Below are 16,351 nucleotides of genomic sequence, written 5' to 3' on the forward strand. Positions count from 1 at the left end.
TCCCACAAGGGACATGGAAAAGGGCGTCCACTTTGTGAGGGATCCCTTCACTTGGTTCAACAGTTGAATCAGATTCTCTTTGAACAGGTTTTTATGTTTTTTTGTCACTGTGACACCAAGGTATGTGAATTTTTGTCTTTCAATTCTGAACGGCAGATTGGCTAAATCTGACATATTGGCTTTATTACCTATTGGGAGAAGCTCACTTTTGGTGAGGTTCAGCTTATACCCAGAAATCTGACCAAATTGGCTAAATATGTCGAGAGCAAAAGGCAATGAGGTTGATGGTTTGGAAACAAAAAGTAGAAGGTCATCTGCATAAAGCGACACTTTATGTTCCATATCACTCCTCCAAATGCCGGAAATCTCTTTACTGGTTTTAAGTGCAATGGCGAGGGGCTCTATGGCCAGATCAAAAAGCAGGGGACTAAGAGGACAGCCCTGACGGGTGCCTCTTTGTAATTTAAAAGGTTTTGAGGTCTGAAAATTGGTACGAACTGTGGCAGACGGTTGCTGGTATAATAGTTTAATCCATGAAATGAAGTTTCCTCCAAAGCCAAATCTACTAAGGACCGCAAAAAGATAGTCAAACTCAACCCGGTCAAAGGCTTTTTCAGCGTCCAGAGAGACAACACACTCATCTGAATCTGAGGCGCTGGAATAAATGATATTAAGCAGCCTTCTAACATTGAAATATGAGTGCCGACCTTTAATGAAGCCTGTTTGGTCTTTTGAAATAACCGATGGCAAAACAGTTTCAAGTCTACGGGCAAGAATTTTGGCTAAGATTTTGACATCTGTATTTAGGAGAGAGATAGGTCTGTATGAGGTGCATTCCACTGGATCTTTGCCCTTTTTTGAAATAAGAGTGATGCAAGCCTCATAAAATGACTGAGGGAGGGACTCTTGTTTAAAACAGTCAGTAAGGGTGGAGCTGAGCTCCACAGAGAGTAAGTCTGAGAATTGTTTGAAAAATTCTGAGGGGAGACCATCCGGTCCTGGGCATTTGCCAGACTGCATTGAGGCTATTGCTAGGGAGACTTCTGCCTGGGAGATGGGTTCATCTAACCTGTTCTTAAGTTCTGGTGAAATTACAGGCATGTGAAGTTTAGCCAAGAAATCAGCAGTCATGTTGGAATTGGTCTGTGATTGTGAGCTGTAGAGCTCCTCGTAGAAGTCCCTGAATGCATCATTAATCTGACCGTGATCTGTAACTATACTGCCATCTTGTTTTCGAATTCTAGAGATATTTTGCCTTGCCCTAGAGCCCTTGAGCATGGTCGCTAATAGTTTATCGGGTTTGTCGCCATGCACATAAAATTTGGATTTGTTGTGTAAGAGCAGGCGTTCAGCTGAGTGTGTTGTCAAGAGGTCAAGCCTTGTTTTAAGTTCAACGCGCCTTTTGAACAGTTCAGGACATTGATTCAGAGCATATTTTATATCAACCTCTTTGATTTGTTGAATTAGGTTGTTCTGTTCATAGGTGGACAGTTTTTTAATTTTGGCTGAGTAGGCAATAATCTGGCCTCTAATGTAGGCCTTAAAAGTATCCCACACCACAAGGCTGGAGGTCTCATGGGAGGAGTTAGTGGCGAAAAAGAAACGTATCTCATCCTGAATAAACTTTACAAAGTTTTCATCAGACAGTAGGGTTGAATTGAAACGCCATGATCCAGTTCTTAGGGGGAGGTGAGGAAGGGACAGGGACAAAGTGAGTGGGGCGTGGTCTGAGATAACTATGCTATGATAGTCACAGGAACGGATCTGCTGCAGCCATTTAGAATCTGTAATAAAATAATCAATTCTTGAATAAGTTTTGTGTACATGTGAAAAGTATGAGTACTCCCTCTTGTCAGGATTTAAAGTACGCCACACATCACACAGCCCGTACTCAGATAAAAAGGTTTGGATGACTGATGCAGATTTGCTTATGGCATTACTTTTAAGGGATGAGCGGTCCAAAGCTGGGTCCAACCAACAGTTGAAATCACCCCCCAGGACCAGTGAGTATTTATTGAGGTCAGGTAGGAAAGAGAATAGTTGTTTAAAAAAATTCTCATCATCTGTATTAGGAGCATAAACATTGACCAGAGCGACCAGAGTGCCATGCAGTTTCCCACTTACAATAATAAACCTGCCATGTTTATCAGCCACCACATTATCGGCCTCAAACGGAGTATTCTGGCTGATCAGTATAGAAACCCCTCGTGCCTTAACCTGAAAATGGGAGTGAAAACATTGTCCCTTCCAGCAAGCCAGGAGACGACCCCCGTCCAAGGTCCTGATGTGAGTCTCCTGCAGAAACACCACATCTGTATTAAATCGTTTAATATGGGAAAAAACCTTCCTTCTCTTCACTGGGTGGTTTAAGCCTTTAACATTCCAACTTAAAAAATTTAAATACTGACTCATACGATTTCAGAGTGTACATGTTATCCTACTTTGATAGGTACGATAGCAGTATGGCAGGCAGAGATTGGAACAAAAGAGGTGAAGAGAGGTTGCAGTACCTTGCAGGACCCCTGGCAGTGACCTTAGCCTCCCCCCCAAAACCTCCCCCAAACATAAACAGCTGCTAAACAAAAAATAACAATGTAGCAGCAAGCTCATCAAAATTAACATTATTAGAGATCCAATCTTCCAGTAACCAATAACCTTGGAATAAAAAAAACTGAACTTTCTATAGCAAACTAACCACTGCTCCTAATGGGTATGAAGTAGGTATAGACCCCCCCCACATTGATATAGATTTTGAGACATAGTTTACTGGTTGTCGTAAACACCATAGGAAAGTAGTATTGCAATACAAATTGAGGCAACCACAGGAAATGGAATGATAGAGCTACCCTTCCATTCATTAAGTCCAATACCAGCCAAAAGGATGGCCAGAAAATGTCCATTGGAAATACGGCAATATGACGAGTCTATTTTTACAGTACCTACTGCGTCCTGAGGAAAAGCAGCCTGCCTGTGTTTCTGAAGAAAGCCCTCGGCAAAACGTTGCTCCTTTATTGGTCTTCCTGTGGTTTTGGAAGCCTCTTGATGAACTGTTGAGCCTCTTCCACAGAACCTAAACATTTTTTGGCACCGCTGGATTGCGTAATGCGGAGACGGGCTGGGAAGAGAAGAGCCGGCTTCAAGCCCCGTTTGTAGAGCTCCGCCATGATGTCCTTATACTCTGCGCGCTGGGCCAGGACGTCTGGACTGTAGTCCTCCACAATACGAACAGACGCACCTTTGTAGTCGAGCTTTCCTCTCTTCCTGGCTTCCCGAATGATGAGATCTTTAGTCAGGTATCGATGCAGGCGAAGGATCACCGGGCGGGGAGGACGTCCTGCGGGCCGTTTGGCTGCCAGAGAACGGTGCGCTCTATCGAGCTCTGGTGGAGATGGGAGCACCTCTTTCCCAAATAGCTCACAGAGAAGGTTGGAAAAAAAGTGAGTAGGGCGCCCACTTTCAGTGTCTTCGGGCAGACCGAGGATGCGAATATTCTGCCGTCTGCTGCGGCTCTCTAGGTCAGTCACTTTATCTTTTATCTTAGCGTTGTCTTCACGGAGAGCAGCACATGAGTCTTCGAGGCGAGCCGCTCGCTGGCCCAGGTCCTCTGTTGCGAGCTCCAAGGAAGAGATATGCTCTGCCTGTTCCTCCAGGGCCTGCCGCACCTGGTCTAGCTTGGAGCTCAGCATGTTGACAGAAGACCTGAACTCAGATTTCAGATCCTCACCATGCTGCTGAAAAAGTGCGGTGATAGCCTCTAGCGTTAAGCTAGCGTCCTCCTTCTTACTTCCTTTCGCGCTCTTACAGGCCATCTCTAGTGCGCAAATAATCAAAAATACTTGCCAAGAATGATTTTTGTATTGATAGGCGGCGTAGAATTAGTTTTCTGTGGGGTGAATTTAGTTAAAAGTCTGGATTTTTCCGGAGCAGTCCGTTGCTACGTCTAACCTGTCCGCATGGCAAACCGGAAGTCGTCGTTTTTAATATTTTTATCATGTTACATTATTATTCCCTGGAGTGTTGCCTTGATTCTTTCATGTTTGAGGAATCCTTTAATCTCCATGGCAACCGTCCAGCTGTTAAAAACGCCTGGTTGGACCTAGCCCCGCCTTCGAGGTGAAGCTCCTTCCCCACTCAACTCCTTCAGACTAGCCAGCAGCAATTAGCAAACAGCTGCTGAGCTCGTTATAGGAGCTGCTGCTCAGAGCAGCGCTGGTAGAAACGTTAAAGGGTTAATAGAGGAGCCATGTTGGGACGACTTCCTGGAGGCGGAGCTTCAGAAAGAGACAGAGGCCGAATTTCAAGATATTAAATCAGAAAGTAAAAGTCATATTTGACATATATAGCATTTTTGTAACAATTGAAGGTAACAGAGTTACTTTATTAAGCTACAAAATGTCTCTGTCTCTGGAAACGCATGATGCTGGCCCGTTAAACTGGGTGAGCAGGTCCAGTCCAGACTGTGTTTAGCCAGAGCATCGTCTGCTAGCATCAGCGCTGAAGCTAATCAGCAGAACCCAAATCACCCATTTCTGTTTCTCTATTTACTATAAAATAAAACTACAACGTTAAGAACAGATCAGCATGTTGTCATGTTTTTTGTTTTTTACATGTTTCTACATCAAGCTGCTTCACCCTGCTGTTCTCTAACTGTCATCCAGGACCGCACAAACTCACGTTGAGGGCCGTGAACAGCCCCGGCCCCCCCTCTGGGCCCCCTAGTTTGATTTAAGGTTTTCTTGCAGGAACCTGGAGACCAGATTCTGGGTCACAGGACGTGACATCACTTCCTGTTGGTGAGTTGAGCTGTTGCTGAAGGAGTCGGTTTCATTGGCCTCTGATCACCTTCCTGAAGGAGTGAAGAGGAAACGCCGCCCCCCTCCGGTCCACCTTAAGCCTCTTAAGGCGGTAAGCCTCCCGCAGCCTGCTGTTGTTGATTGTTTCTCCCTCATGGAAGAGGCCGGCTGCCCCGCGCCTCGTTGCCAGGACGACCCCACCACCTCGGAGGCCATGGACGAGCTTCTGCTGCCCGGCGGCGGCGGGGAGGAGGCCCGGTCCGACCCGGCGGGCCAGGTCAGGGCCTGGCTGAGGGCCCTCGTGGGCGGGGACTTCTGGAGGAACCTGAGGGGCTTCTGCCGGAGGAACGGGCTGCTGACGCTGTCGGTCATCGCCGTGGTTACCGGCTGCACGCTGGGCTTCATGCTGAGAGGAACCGAGCTGTCCACACAGGTACGGAACTTCCAACCGGGCCGGAACTAGAACCTCTCTGGACCCAGTGAGTCTGACTGCAGCTCTGCTTGGCCCAAACAGTTCTGGTTCTGCTGCAGCTTTACTGGATACTACACCGATCAGAACCAGAAGACTGGTACATATCTGTCAAAATGAAAATTATTCACAAAATGTTTTTCACTTTGTAACTCGTTACTTTCCAAACGTCTACAGTACTGAATATTTAGTTTATAAAATCTAAAAATGATTCAGACCTGATTTGGCAGGATTTCCTGACCTCTAAACAAAAACATCCTGACCTCTAAACAAAAACATCCTGACCTCTAAACAAAAACATCCTGACCTCTAAACAACTCTTACATTAAGTCATGTTGGTTTCCGTAGCAACCAGGGAGACGTTCCTGGAAGGACTGAATACTTTAAACTTTTATGTCATCTGAGCCCAAATAGTCAGAAGAATTTTTTTCACTTCTCAATAAATAACTAAGCTGACCTTTGACCTTTGACCTCTGACCTGCGTACCGGCCCACTTAAAGCACAGCTTCAGCCTCAAACAGCAAGCTGACCCGGTTCAGAACCAAACAGGTTCCTGACGTTTCTGCTCCAGAACCAGCAGTCCAAATGAACAGGTCATCAGCAGGAACCTGCAGAACAGGGTCAACTCCAGAACTTGGAAAGAAGTTCTGGAGCTGCTCCAATTAGAACCATTCCTTCTGACACTGACCCAAAAGTTCTGATGGAGTCCAGAACAGGAACCCCGTAGTTGTATTAGGAGGACCAGAACTTTAGCAGAACAGGAGGTTCTGGAGGCCTGAACTCGGGTCCGAGGACCGGACCAGAACTCTGGACCTGTTCTGATGTTGATCTGGTTCCTGCTTGGTTCTGTTGGACCTTCACCAGCAGAACTCTGGGTTTTGGGACTCCACAGGTCCGATCTGGTCAGAACCATCCAAGGGGTCAAAGGTCACCTGGTTGTCCATCGTCTCCATGGTTTCTGACCTCTGGACGTTCTCCTGAAATTCTCTGATCAGCAGAACCAGAACCTGTACTGGACTGTGGACTAGAAGGTCAAAGGTCATTCTGTTGGATTTAACTGGGATGAGGGAACTGGATCCGTCCAGAATCTCCTGGTTGGATCCGGACCCATCTGGGTCCAGGGGACAGTTGGACCTCAGACCCGGATCGCCCTCACTTTCTGTTTTCGTTCTTCTAATTGGACCATCAGAACCGTTAGCGGTGGCGGCTAACAGGAAGCAGCTAGCGATGATGCTGAGTGCAGAAACCCGGGTCCATTCCTCATCTGGAGCAGGTTCTGACGGTTCTGGTGGGATGCTGGTTACCTGCTGGTTATGTCAGGCCCGACCCGGTTCTGGTTGGATGTTTTGTTGATAAAATGACAGCAGGAGGATTAAAGGGGGATAAATGAATTACATCATTAGAAGAAACAAACTGCAGATCTGGGGCAGCGTTGGTCCTCTGAAGTACGGGGTTCCTCAGGGTCGATGTTGGCGCCTTGTATCTGCCGCCTCTGGGTTGCATCTTTAAAAAGCACAAAGTCTCTTTCTGCTGCTCTGCAGATCCGTTCAGATCTTTCTGCCTCAACATGACCTCCAGTCTGCCGGGCCGATGTTCCAGGATCGTCTTCAGGATGTTCAGACATTTTCTGGACCCAAATAATAAAAACTGAGATTGTATGTTTGGTCAGAGCCGTCCTCTCCTGGACGTGACGCTGTGGTCGGTCCCCCGTCCTCCTGCTGTCGTCCATTTGTGAAAACTCTGGGTGTGATTGTTGATCCTGTGTTAGAGTTGATTAGCATGTTAGCGCTGCTATCAAGGCCAGTTTCTTCCAGCTGAGGATCCTTGCTAAGATCAAATCTGATCTTCCTCTGCCTGATTTTGATCCAATCATTCATCACATTTAGATTATTTAACTCTTTGTACTCAGGGTTGGAGCAGAGCAAACAAAATGCTGCAGCTGGTCTGCTGACCAAAACCAGGAGGTGAATCTGTGGCCCCGGTTTCACAAACCCTTCGCTGGCTCCCTGCTGCTTTAGGATCAAATTTAAGGTCTTATTGATAGTTTTTAAGTGTTTTGGGTCCTTGGTACTGAAGTGAGCTCCAGCAGCCTGCAGCCCACCAGAACCCTGAGCTTTTACCGTCGGTTCATAAAGCCAGGATGGAAGCAGACAGAGAATCTGTGGATCGTCTCCCTCTGGCTGAAACTCGGCTAAAGAGAAAAGGAGGGAAAACTCCATAATCTTTGGATTTTATTCACACTATTAGCTTTTGGAATCTGACAGTTTAATATTTGGCTTATTATTTTTACTAAACTTAATTTTATTTCTACTTTTTCATTTATCTACGATGTTTGTTGTGAAGCGCTTTGGTTGACTGAGGCTGGTGGAAATGTGCTACAGAAATAAACTTTGACTGAAGCTCTGCGGATCTGGTTTTGATCCGGTTTCAAAGTCATAAACAAGACAATTCGGTTTAACCTGGAGGTTCTGAAGGGTTAGGGTTCTGAAAACTCTGAAAATCTGACCCGGTTTCATCTGCATCGCTGTGATTTTTCTAGAATCGAGTTTTAAAAATGTTTAAATCGTGATGTTGCGTTCAGTTGCCCCCCGTTATTTTGACAACTCATCAAAATGAGCCGTAAGTTTAATTTTAGTTTGTGCCTCTGAAAGAGACAGTGTCACTAGGAGAGATAGATCTAGGTCACATAGATCAGAGCAGGAAGTCTATAACTGTTTCCTGCAGGGTCAGCTAGCTACTGTTAGCATGAAGAACACTGTCGGGTAGGTCAATGAACTATTCATTTCTTCACTTCTTTAACTTCCTGTGAGGTTCTTCCTGTCCCTGTAAAGGTGAGTGACCTTCGACCTCTGCCAGGACAGGCTGCACCTGACAACCGCTGAGCTTTAACAACACTCAGTCCAAATCCAGCATCAGTAATCTGTCCCTGTAAGAGGCAACTGTGTTTTAATTGTGGAGCATGTTTAGCACACAAGGCTAACATCAGCGCTACGCTAGCATGCAGGAATTAATATGAAAGAAGAAGAAATGGATCAGAACTGGATCCTCCTGCAGCAGGTCCAGCTGAACACTTTACACCAGGTTGTTATGTTTTAATACAATAATTCGTTCAGTAAATCAAAAACAATCTGTTTGTCAGAGATTCAGGGAACATTTCCTCTAATCCTGGAAATCATCCAGCTGGTAGGAAAACCACTTTTCAACCGTCTGGAGGTCAGAGGTCAGCCTGATCTCTAGCTTCCAGCTGTAATATGAAATGAAAAAATGAAGCTGTGCATTGACTCTAGATCTATGACTGTAGATCTATGACTCTAGTTCTTTGACCCTAGCTCTATGACTCTAGATCTATGACCCTAGATCTATGACTCTAGTTCTATGACCCTAGCTCTATGACTCTAGATCTATAACTCTAGATATATGACCCTAGATCTATAACTATAGATCTATAGCTATAGATCTATGACTCTAGATTGTTCCTCTTTAGGTCCAAACATACCAACTTCAGTTTCTGTTCAGCTGGAGAAAGTTTCGTCTCATCCACATATTTATGTTTTGTCGGCATCTGTTCAGTGATTGAATGGGGTCAAAGGTCACCTGATGACATCATAATGTAGAGCTGTGTGTCATCTGCGTTGTCATGGTAACTGATCTTATTTCCTGTTAACCTGAGTCAGTGGGAGCATATAGATATTAAATAAGAGGGGTCCTAGGATTGAACCTTGGGGAACCCCACATATGACCCCTGACCTCTTTGATGATAAATTACCTATTGACACAAAGAAGTCCTATTGTTGAGGTTGGACTGGAACCAGTCCAGTACTGGACCAGAGTCGGACCCGCTCACTGACCATCAGAGCGAATCGTAGATGATTTATGAAGCATAACCTGAGCTGCTGGGATCACATAGATGTAAATAAATAGATTTGAGGAACCGCATATGATTTGTGTCTCCTTTCTAATTGTAGAAGCAGTCTGTCTTTGCGGTTGGTTAACATTCAGAGGTTGCATCATTGTAGGAAAGACTTCCACCGTGATGCATTCATGTACCGTCCGAAAGCCTGAACTTCTATCAACTACACTAAAACATTTTCCACAGGGTGTATATTTTCCATTTCAAAGCATTTTCTGTGATAATTAGATATTTGTTAGCTGAAAATGTGTTTTTATCTGCAGAAGAAGAGTGAAACATGATTCTGGTTTGTTTAATTCAGAGCTGATTAGAAGGTTTTACTTTGACTAGACCCATGAAACACTCCGTCTCCGTTTTGTCCTCAGGCCAAGATCTACTTCTCCTTCCCTGGAGAGCTGCTGATGAGGATGCTGAAGATGCTCATCCTTCCTCTCATCACGTCCAGGTAGGAGCGAGCAGAACTGGCTCAGCAATCTGACCCAATGTTTAAGAACGGTCCAGTTCTGGTTCTGATCCGACTGCAGGCGCTGATGCAGGAAGAACCAGAACCTTTAGGACCGGTAGAACCGGGAGCCCAAACAGCTGGCAGACGATCCGGGCTGCGATGACGAATCTGTCCTGACCTTTGACCCCATAACCCTCATCACCATCCCTCCACCTCCGTGCTCCACACACGCTTGGAGGTGTTTCTGCTGTTCTGTCTGTCATGAGAACAATGGACTTCAGATGCTCTGGGGATGACCTTTGACCCTTCCCAACGTTAGCATTAGAGGGGCTGATGACCACCATGCTGAGGCTGCTCATCCTTTGCTTTATGTTCTTCCTGTGCTGTAGCGTTAGCTTTTGATGGGCTAGTATTGGCACTGAATAGACTAACAGCTAGCATGCCTAGGCTACCACCAGTGACTTGTGTTTTTTCCTTTAAAGGAAACTTTAGAAAGACAAATGTTTGGATACAGTGTCAGAAATCAACATAAATCAGAAGCATTGGCAGTTTGTTCTGATAGTTTACTGTAATCAGCATAATGCATCTAAAAATGTCTGAAGGGCGACTCCACATACCTTTTCTGTACCTTCAGCATCTTTAATCTGTCGTAGTTTAAATACTTCAGTGATCAGACTCTTCAAAGTTAGACTAGATTATTCAATATTAAATCAGAACATATAAAACAGATTGTGATTCATTAAACCGATTTTTGATTAGTGGAAACTCAGTAGAGGTAATATTAGTGCATTCTTAAAGTTGGTCAGGTGACCAGCCTAGGCATGCTAGTTGTTAGCCTATCCAAGGCTAATGCTAGCCTATCTAAGCCTAATGCTAGTCTATCTATGGCTAATGCTAGCCTATCTAAGCCTAATGCTAGTCTATCTATGGCTAACGCTAGCCTATCTAAGGCCAACGTTAGCCTAGCCGGTGCCAGTCTGTCCTTAATCAGATCAGTAGCTAGCTTCAGAGTGTCTATAGTCTCCTGTGGTAAGGACGTAGCCACCGCTATGTAGACTGTAGCCTTCATTTTGGCACAAATATCGTTCTGTAATTTAAGGGCTGATTTGGTGCGGAAGCGTTCCTGAGGCTCCACAGGCTGCATGACGGTTGTGTCCTCCTGTCTGTCCTGCAGCTTGATGTCCGGCCTGTCGTCCATGGAGTCCAAAGCGTGCTGCAGGATGGGCGTCCTCACCGTCACCTACTACCTGTGGACCACCTTCATCGCCGTGGTGGTCGGCATCGTCCTCGTTCTCATCATCAAGCCCGGCACGGGGACGGAGATGGAGAGCAACCGTCTGGGCGGCGGGCCGGTCATGACCTCGGCCGACGCCCTGCTCGACCTGATCAGGTGAGGGAGGTCAAAGGTCATCTTCATTGTGTGGAGGAGGTGGCATACTTTGTCTGAGTGATTTGCTTTCCAAGCATTGGAGGCCAACCTGTGAAGTAGACCGTTGTTTACAGCTTAAAGTCTTAAATATGGTGGAATGTTTTGGTGTTCAGCCATCTTTACTCTGATGCCCTGGAATAAAAACCCATTTTGAAATTATCTAATCAGCAAACAGATGACATGGTGGCTAGTTTTAACTTTGTCTTGTTTGGGATGTAAAGAGACATTCGTCTCCCTTCTAATGTCCAACCAGTCGGTCACCAGTGTTGACGATGTAACCTAGCAACCTGCAGCTGCATGAATGAAGCTGAGCTGATCAGTTTTATCCAGAAGTGATGAGTCCAACAAGGGTCAACAAACCGTAGCAGCGCTGCAGCTCTTCATCCCCTCAGAGCTCCGGCTCATGGCGGTATTTTTAGTAATCCTGCGGGATGAGAGGCAGATTAACCGAGTCACTGATCTCTGCCGCCGCACGTTTGCAGACCTGGTCTGACAGGAGCTGCACGCGCCGGTTCAACATTTCACCGTCATCCTGGTGACCTCTGACCTCTGAGCGTGCAGCAGCCTGCCGCCTGTTTTTGTTGTGCTGTAAGAACTTCCTGCAGTTCCAGAGAGCAGAGGAAGCTCCTGCAGTTGGTCAGGCCTCTGTGGGACATGGCTGGCCTGCAGGGGGCAGCACACACTGAAGGGATCCAAGAGAGGACAGCCAGAGAACCCGGGCACAGAGCGACACACAAGGGTCAGAACCGAACCGTAGAACAGTGGAACAAAGTGTGTTCTGACGGGAACCTCTGGGTCCAACATTGATGTGGACAGGACTCTGACCAGCAGCACCAGTCTGGTTCCAGTAATTCATGGAAGCCTCAGGAAATGTAGTCTCTGCTGGGGTAAGGAGACGAGGCGGGGAGTGGACACAGAGACAGATTATTGTCCCTCTCTGGCCGCCGTACTTCATGTTTAACTTCAGGATGTTTGGTTCTGCGTAGTATTGAGTAAGAAAGGTAAAGAGCAGGAGAGCGAGCACACGGCCCAGTGGAGCTCCAACACTCATTGTGTCTGATGAAGGTTTTCTGTTTATTTGCTAGCTCTTCTCTCCTTCATCCACAGAAACATGGTTCCCTCCAACTTGATCGAAGCCACGTTCCAGCAGGTAAACCTCCTCACAGGTTTGACGCTTGTCAGTTCTGCTCCGTTTCCTTCCTCTAAACACCTGATTCTGCTTCTGCAGTACAAAACGGACCTGATCCCCATCCTCAGAGTCTCAACCAAAACCATCCAGCCTAACTTTGTCTACGTTGTCCCCGACGACAACGACCCTAAAGGACGGACCGTCTACCTGGAGCTGACTCCGCCCCCAGACGTCATCTACAAGACGAGTCCCGGCAGCAGCCAGCAGATGAATGTCCTCGGCATCGTTATCTTCTCCGCCACCATGGGTGAGTATGGCAAGGCATTAGGGCCAAAATGCACAACCAGCAGTGGCAAGAGGCTACGCCCATTCTGAGCTACTGATCTGATTAATCATAGATCACCACCGGTAACTTAGCAACCAAAAGGAGAGTACTAGCTAACGTTAGCATTTAATAAGCTAGCGTTAGCCTTGGCGTATACTTTGGAGAGGTTAGCAACTAGCATGCCTAGGCTGGTCACTTTATTAGATATTTATTTTTTGTTTTCAATAAACTTGCTTGACGTATAATATCTGTAACGTGTTAGATGGACTGTAACTGATTTCAGCCTGGCAGTAATCAGATTACTAGCTGGATTCAGAATATAATCTGCTGCGCCACGTTTCCACCGCTGGGTGTGCAGTAGCCTGGATCTTTTTTCTGGGCTCTGACACAGACACACCCTGAAGTTTCCTCCCTCAGATGGAAACAGTTTTCCAACTTTTCATCTGTTTTCTGAGAAATGTAGAAATTTTGAAGCTGAAGTTGCTCTGATGATTGACCTTCATCATGTCCAGATCAGAAGCAGCAGAGATAACCAAATGTTTACAAAGCGGACCTGTTCCAGAGGAACTTCAGAGAGTAAATGCTGTTTGGCTGCTGTGCAGGTCTGCTGCTGGGCAGGATGGGAGAACGTGGCGCTCCGCTGGTCAACGTCTGTCAGTGCATCAACGAGTGTGTGATGAAGATCATCAACGCTGCTGTGTGGTGAGTCAAAGACTCAACCCGGATCAGTGGGTCCAGTGGGTTTCTGAGCTTCTCCTTGGACTGAGTCTAGATGTAACCAGAACTTAACTCAGGAGCTGAACCTGATCTTTGGTTCTGTTGGTACCACGATTTGTTCCCTTTGTTTGTCTGAATCTGAAAGATTCCCAAGAATTTCAGCTCCAATAAAACAATTCTCAGTCTTCTGAGGTTGAGCTGATCTGGAAAGATGCAATCTGTGATGTCACAGACCCATCCCTCTGCAGGACTCCGCCCTTTTTGGCTCCGCCTTCAGGACATCGCTGTCTCCTCAGGTACTTCCCGTTTGGGATCATCTTCTTGGTGGCGGGGAAGATCCTGGACATGCAGGACCCGAGCACGCTGGGGAAGAAGCTGGGCTGGTACGGCATCACCGTCCTCACCGGCCTCTTCGTCCACGGCCTCGTCCTCCTCCCTCTCTTCTACTTCCTCCTCACCAGGAAGAACCCGTTCAGCTACATCCGGGGACTTCTGCAGGCCATGGTCATCGCACTGGCCACCTCCTCCAGGTCAGTGCCGCTCCAGCCTCCTGCTTCCTCCTGAGCTCTGATAGAAACGGAGTGAAACCTCCATGTTCCTCAGCTCTGCCACGCTGCCCATCACCATGAAGTGCCTGCTGGAGAACTGCCATGTCGACCGGCAGATTGCCCGCTTCGTCCTGCCAGTCGGAGCCACCATCAACATGGACGGCACGGCGCTGTACGAGGCTGTGGCGGCCATCTTTATCGCTCAAGTCAACGATTACGAGCTGGACCTCGGCCAGCTGGTCACCATCAGGTGAGGAGTCTCACCTGGCCTGAGCAGAAACAGTTTGCGTCTCCGTGCAGACGAGGCGATTCGCCCGTATGCAGACGATTCTCTCATTTGTTCCTCCAATAAGCAGCTGGACTCTGACCGTCTCCCTTGTCTTCCAGCATCACGGCCACAGCCGCCAGCATCGGAGCCGCCGGCATCCCTCAGGCCGGATTGGTTACCATGGTGATCGTCCTCACCTCTGTGGGCCTGCCGCCCGATGACATCACACTGATTGTGGCCATTGATTGGATCCTGTAAGTGCTGAATATCTGTAACTATCGTTCTGTCAAGCAGAGACAGTTTCTTGTGTTTTGAATCTGACGGCGCCCCCTTCTGGACCCGCAGCGACAGGTTTCGCACCATGATCAACGTCCTGGGCGACGCCCTGGCCGCAGGCATCATCGCACACCTGTGCCGAAAAGATTTTCCTCTGAGTGAAACAGGAAAGGTAAAAAACATTTATTAGCATCAGTCAGGACACGTAAAGCAGGGACCAGAACTTTTTACTGACCGGGTCCAGTCCAACCGGGTCCAACTGGGTCCAACGGGTCCATCTGGGTCCATCCGGGTTCTGGTTGTTTTTGTTTCGGTCGTTCGGACCTTTCGTTCAGCTGTTTCTGATGGTTTCCTTCTCCTTTCATGTTGTCTCTGGAAACACAATCTGCTGACTTCCTTCATTGGTTCAGACTGCAGCTTAAGCTCCGCCCCTTTCTCTGCAGGAAGGGGCGGAGCCGTTTATCCTCAGTCAGAGCACAGACTGATGCTGCAGACAAACTGAACTGGTCCTGTAGAGGAACTTTGTGCTGGTCCAGATCACCAGGAAACTTCCTGCAGAGTTTAGAGGCTCCACAAAGTTTTAGTCAGAAAAACTAAAAAATCAGCAAAGATCAGACATTCCTTCACGTGTTTCTGCACTCAGCTGAATTTATGGAAAACAGAGAAATCAGCAGGAATGTTGTTCCATCCTGACCTTCTGAGTTCTAACCGGTTCTGTTTCCCTGCAGCCGGTTCCGTCGTACGGAACCCAGAACCGCCACAGCAACTCCTACAGCATCAGCGTTCCCATGACGGAGATCCACTGCCACCGCGACCTGCCGGGCGACCCGCCGGGCCCCTGCCGGGCCCACACCGTCTACTACAACATCTGCCAGGTGTGATGGACCAGAACCGGGTCAGGCAGCGCTCCTCAGACCGCCGGGTCTGGGACCGGAGAAGAACCGGAGCCGGACTCTCCGTTCCGCTCTTCGACCGGCCGGTCCTACTGGAAGTGAGCTCCAGACGGGGTCAAAGGTCGCTCAGACCGAAATGATCCACCTCATCCTGCTGGTTGGGGGCAGGTTGTCTCTCCACTGGAACTGGGTCAGAACCTGACAGAATCCCTTCATGCAGACGGATCTTCTTTGTTTTTGTGGCTGAACAAAAAACAATGATCGACTCCGAAGCCGGGAGGATCTCCAGAACTGACCGGATCCAGAACCGAACGGGATCCAGAACCTGCAGGGATCCAGAACCGGCCGGATCCCGGTTTGGGATTTAAACCTTGACCTTTGACATGCAAGGAGACTGGATCCAGAGTTCTGATCCGGATGCTTGTGTCAGCAGAACGGAGCAACCTGATTGGCTGGCGGTGCTGGCCCCGGTCAGGGGTCAAAGGTAATGAATAAGTCCAAGTGCTCTTCGTCGCGGCGCTCCTCTTCCTCGGCCGCCGTGCTTTAATTGCTCCTCTTGGTGATGTGAACGGAGAACTGAAGGATTCTGGGAATCTAACCGACGTTTCCGGCTCAGAGGTTCTGATTCTGTTCATGGGGACTCGGATCAGAACCAGAGGCGGTTCTTCGGTTCTCAGATGATTCAGCTCAGAGATTTTAATCTCATCGTATTTGAAGAGCGATTCGTTTCCAACGACTCTGACCCGCCTTAACGTGACCTCTGACCTCTACGTTCCTCTGCCAACTCTCAGCAGGCAGCCAGTTTGTGTCACATCTATGTTTTTATATCTGTGCTGGTTTTTATTGGATGGTTATGATGATGAAATGTTGTTTTTAAAGCCTTAACAGTTTAATTATTTCAGCACTAAACTTCAGTTTCTTTTTAAAGGTTTTTGTTTTTTATTCCTGACCATAAAGTTAATATTTGTGTTATTTTTCACATCCGTCTCTCGCCTGGAGGCGGGTTTTGTCTAGGACGTTTTGGTGTCAGAATATTGGTTCTGATGTTCAGATGCTCAGGTTTGAACTTTTCCATATTTCCTCCTGGTTTCTCTGACCAGCCAAATTAAACCTGAAATAAAAAGTTTTTTCTCTTCATTTGCTGATTTT

General features: G+C 47.4%; 1 protein-coding gene across 1 annotated transcript; it reads left to right on the top strand.

Moving 5' to 3' along the window:
* Positions 1 to 3,353: 3,353 nt before the first annotated feature.
* On the top strand, positions 3,354 to 16,339 carry LOC102220129 (excitatory amino acid transporter 5-like). Its single transcript, XM_023338985.1, has 12 exons — positions 3,354 to 3,437; positions 4,743 to 5,226; positions 9,538 to 9,617; positions 10,792 to 11,007; positions 12,154 to 12,196; positions 12,275 to 12,482; positions 13,103 to 13,202; positions 13,514 to 13,747; positions 13,821 to 14,015; positions 14,153 to 14,287; positions 14,379 to 14,481; positions 15,038 to 16,339. The coding sequence occupies exons 2-12, from the start codon at positions 4,948 to 4,950 to the stop codon at positions 15,188 to 15,190; spliced, it is 1,746 nt and encodes a 581-aa protein (XP_023194753.1). The 5' UTR covers positions 3,354 to 3,437; positions 4,743 to 4,947; the 3' UTR covers positions 15,191 to 16,339.
* Positions 16,340 to 16,351: the final 12 nt, after the last annotated feature.

This window comes from Xiphophorus maculatus, chromosome 9 (genome assembly GCF_002775205.1).
Source record: "Xiphophorus maculatus strain JP 163 A chromosome 9, X_maculatus-5.0-male, whole genome shotgun sequence".
Taxonomy (NCBI): domain Eukaryota; kingdom Metazoa; phylum Chordata; class Actinopteri; order Cyprinodontiformes; family Poeciliidae; genus Xiphophorus; species Xiphophorus maculatus.

Coding starts and splice junctions, on each gene's coding strand:
- LOC102220129 (XM_023338985.1), top strand. CDS start 4,948: ATGGAAGAGGCCGGCTGCCCCGCGCCTCGTTGCCAGGACGACCCCACC. Junction 9,618..10,791: donor CTTCCTCTCATCACGTCCAG/GTAGGAGCGAGC, acceptor TCTGTCCTGCAG/CTTGATGTCCGGCCTGTCGT. Junction 14,482..15,037: donor CTCTGAGTGAAACAGGAAAG/GTAAAAAACATT, acceptor GTTTCCCTGCAG/CCGGTTCCGTCGTACGGAAC.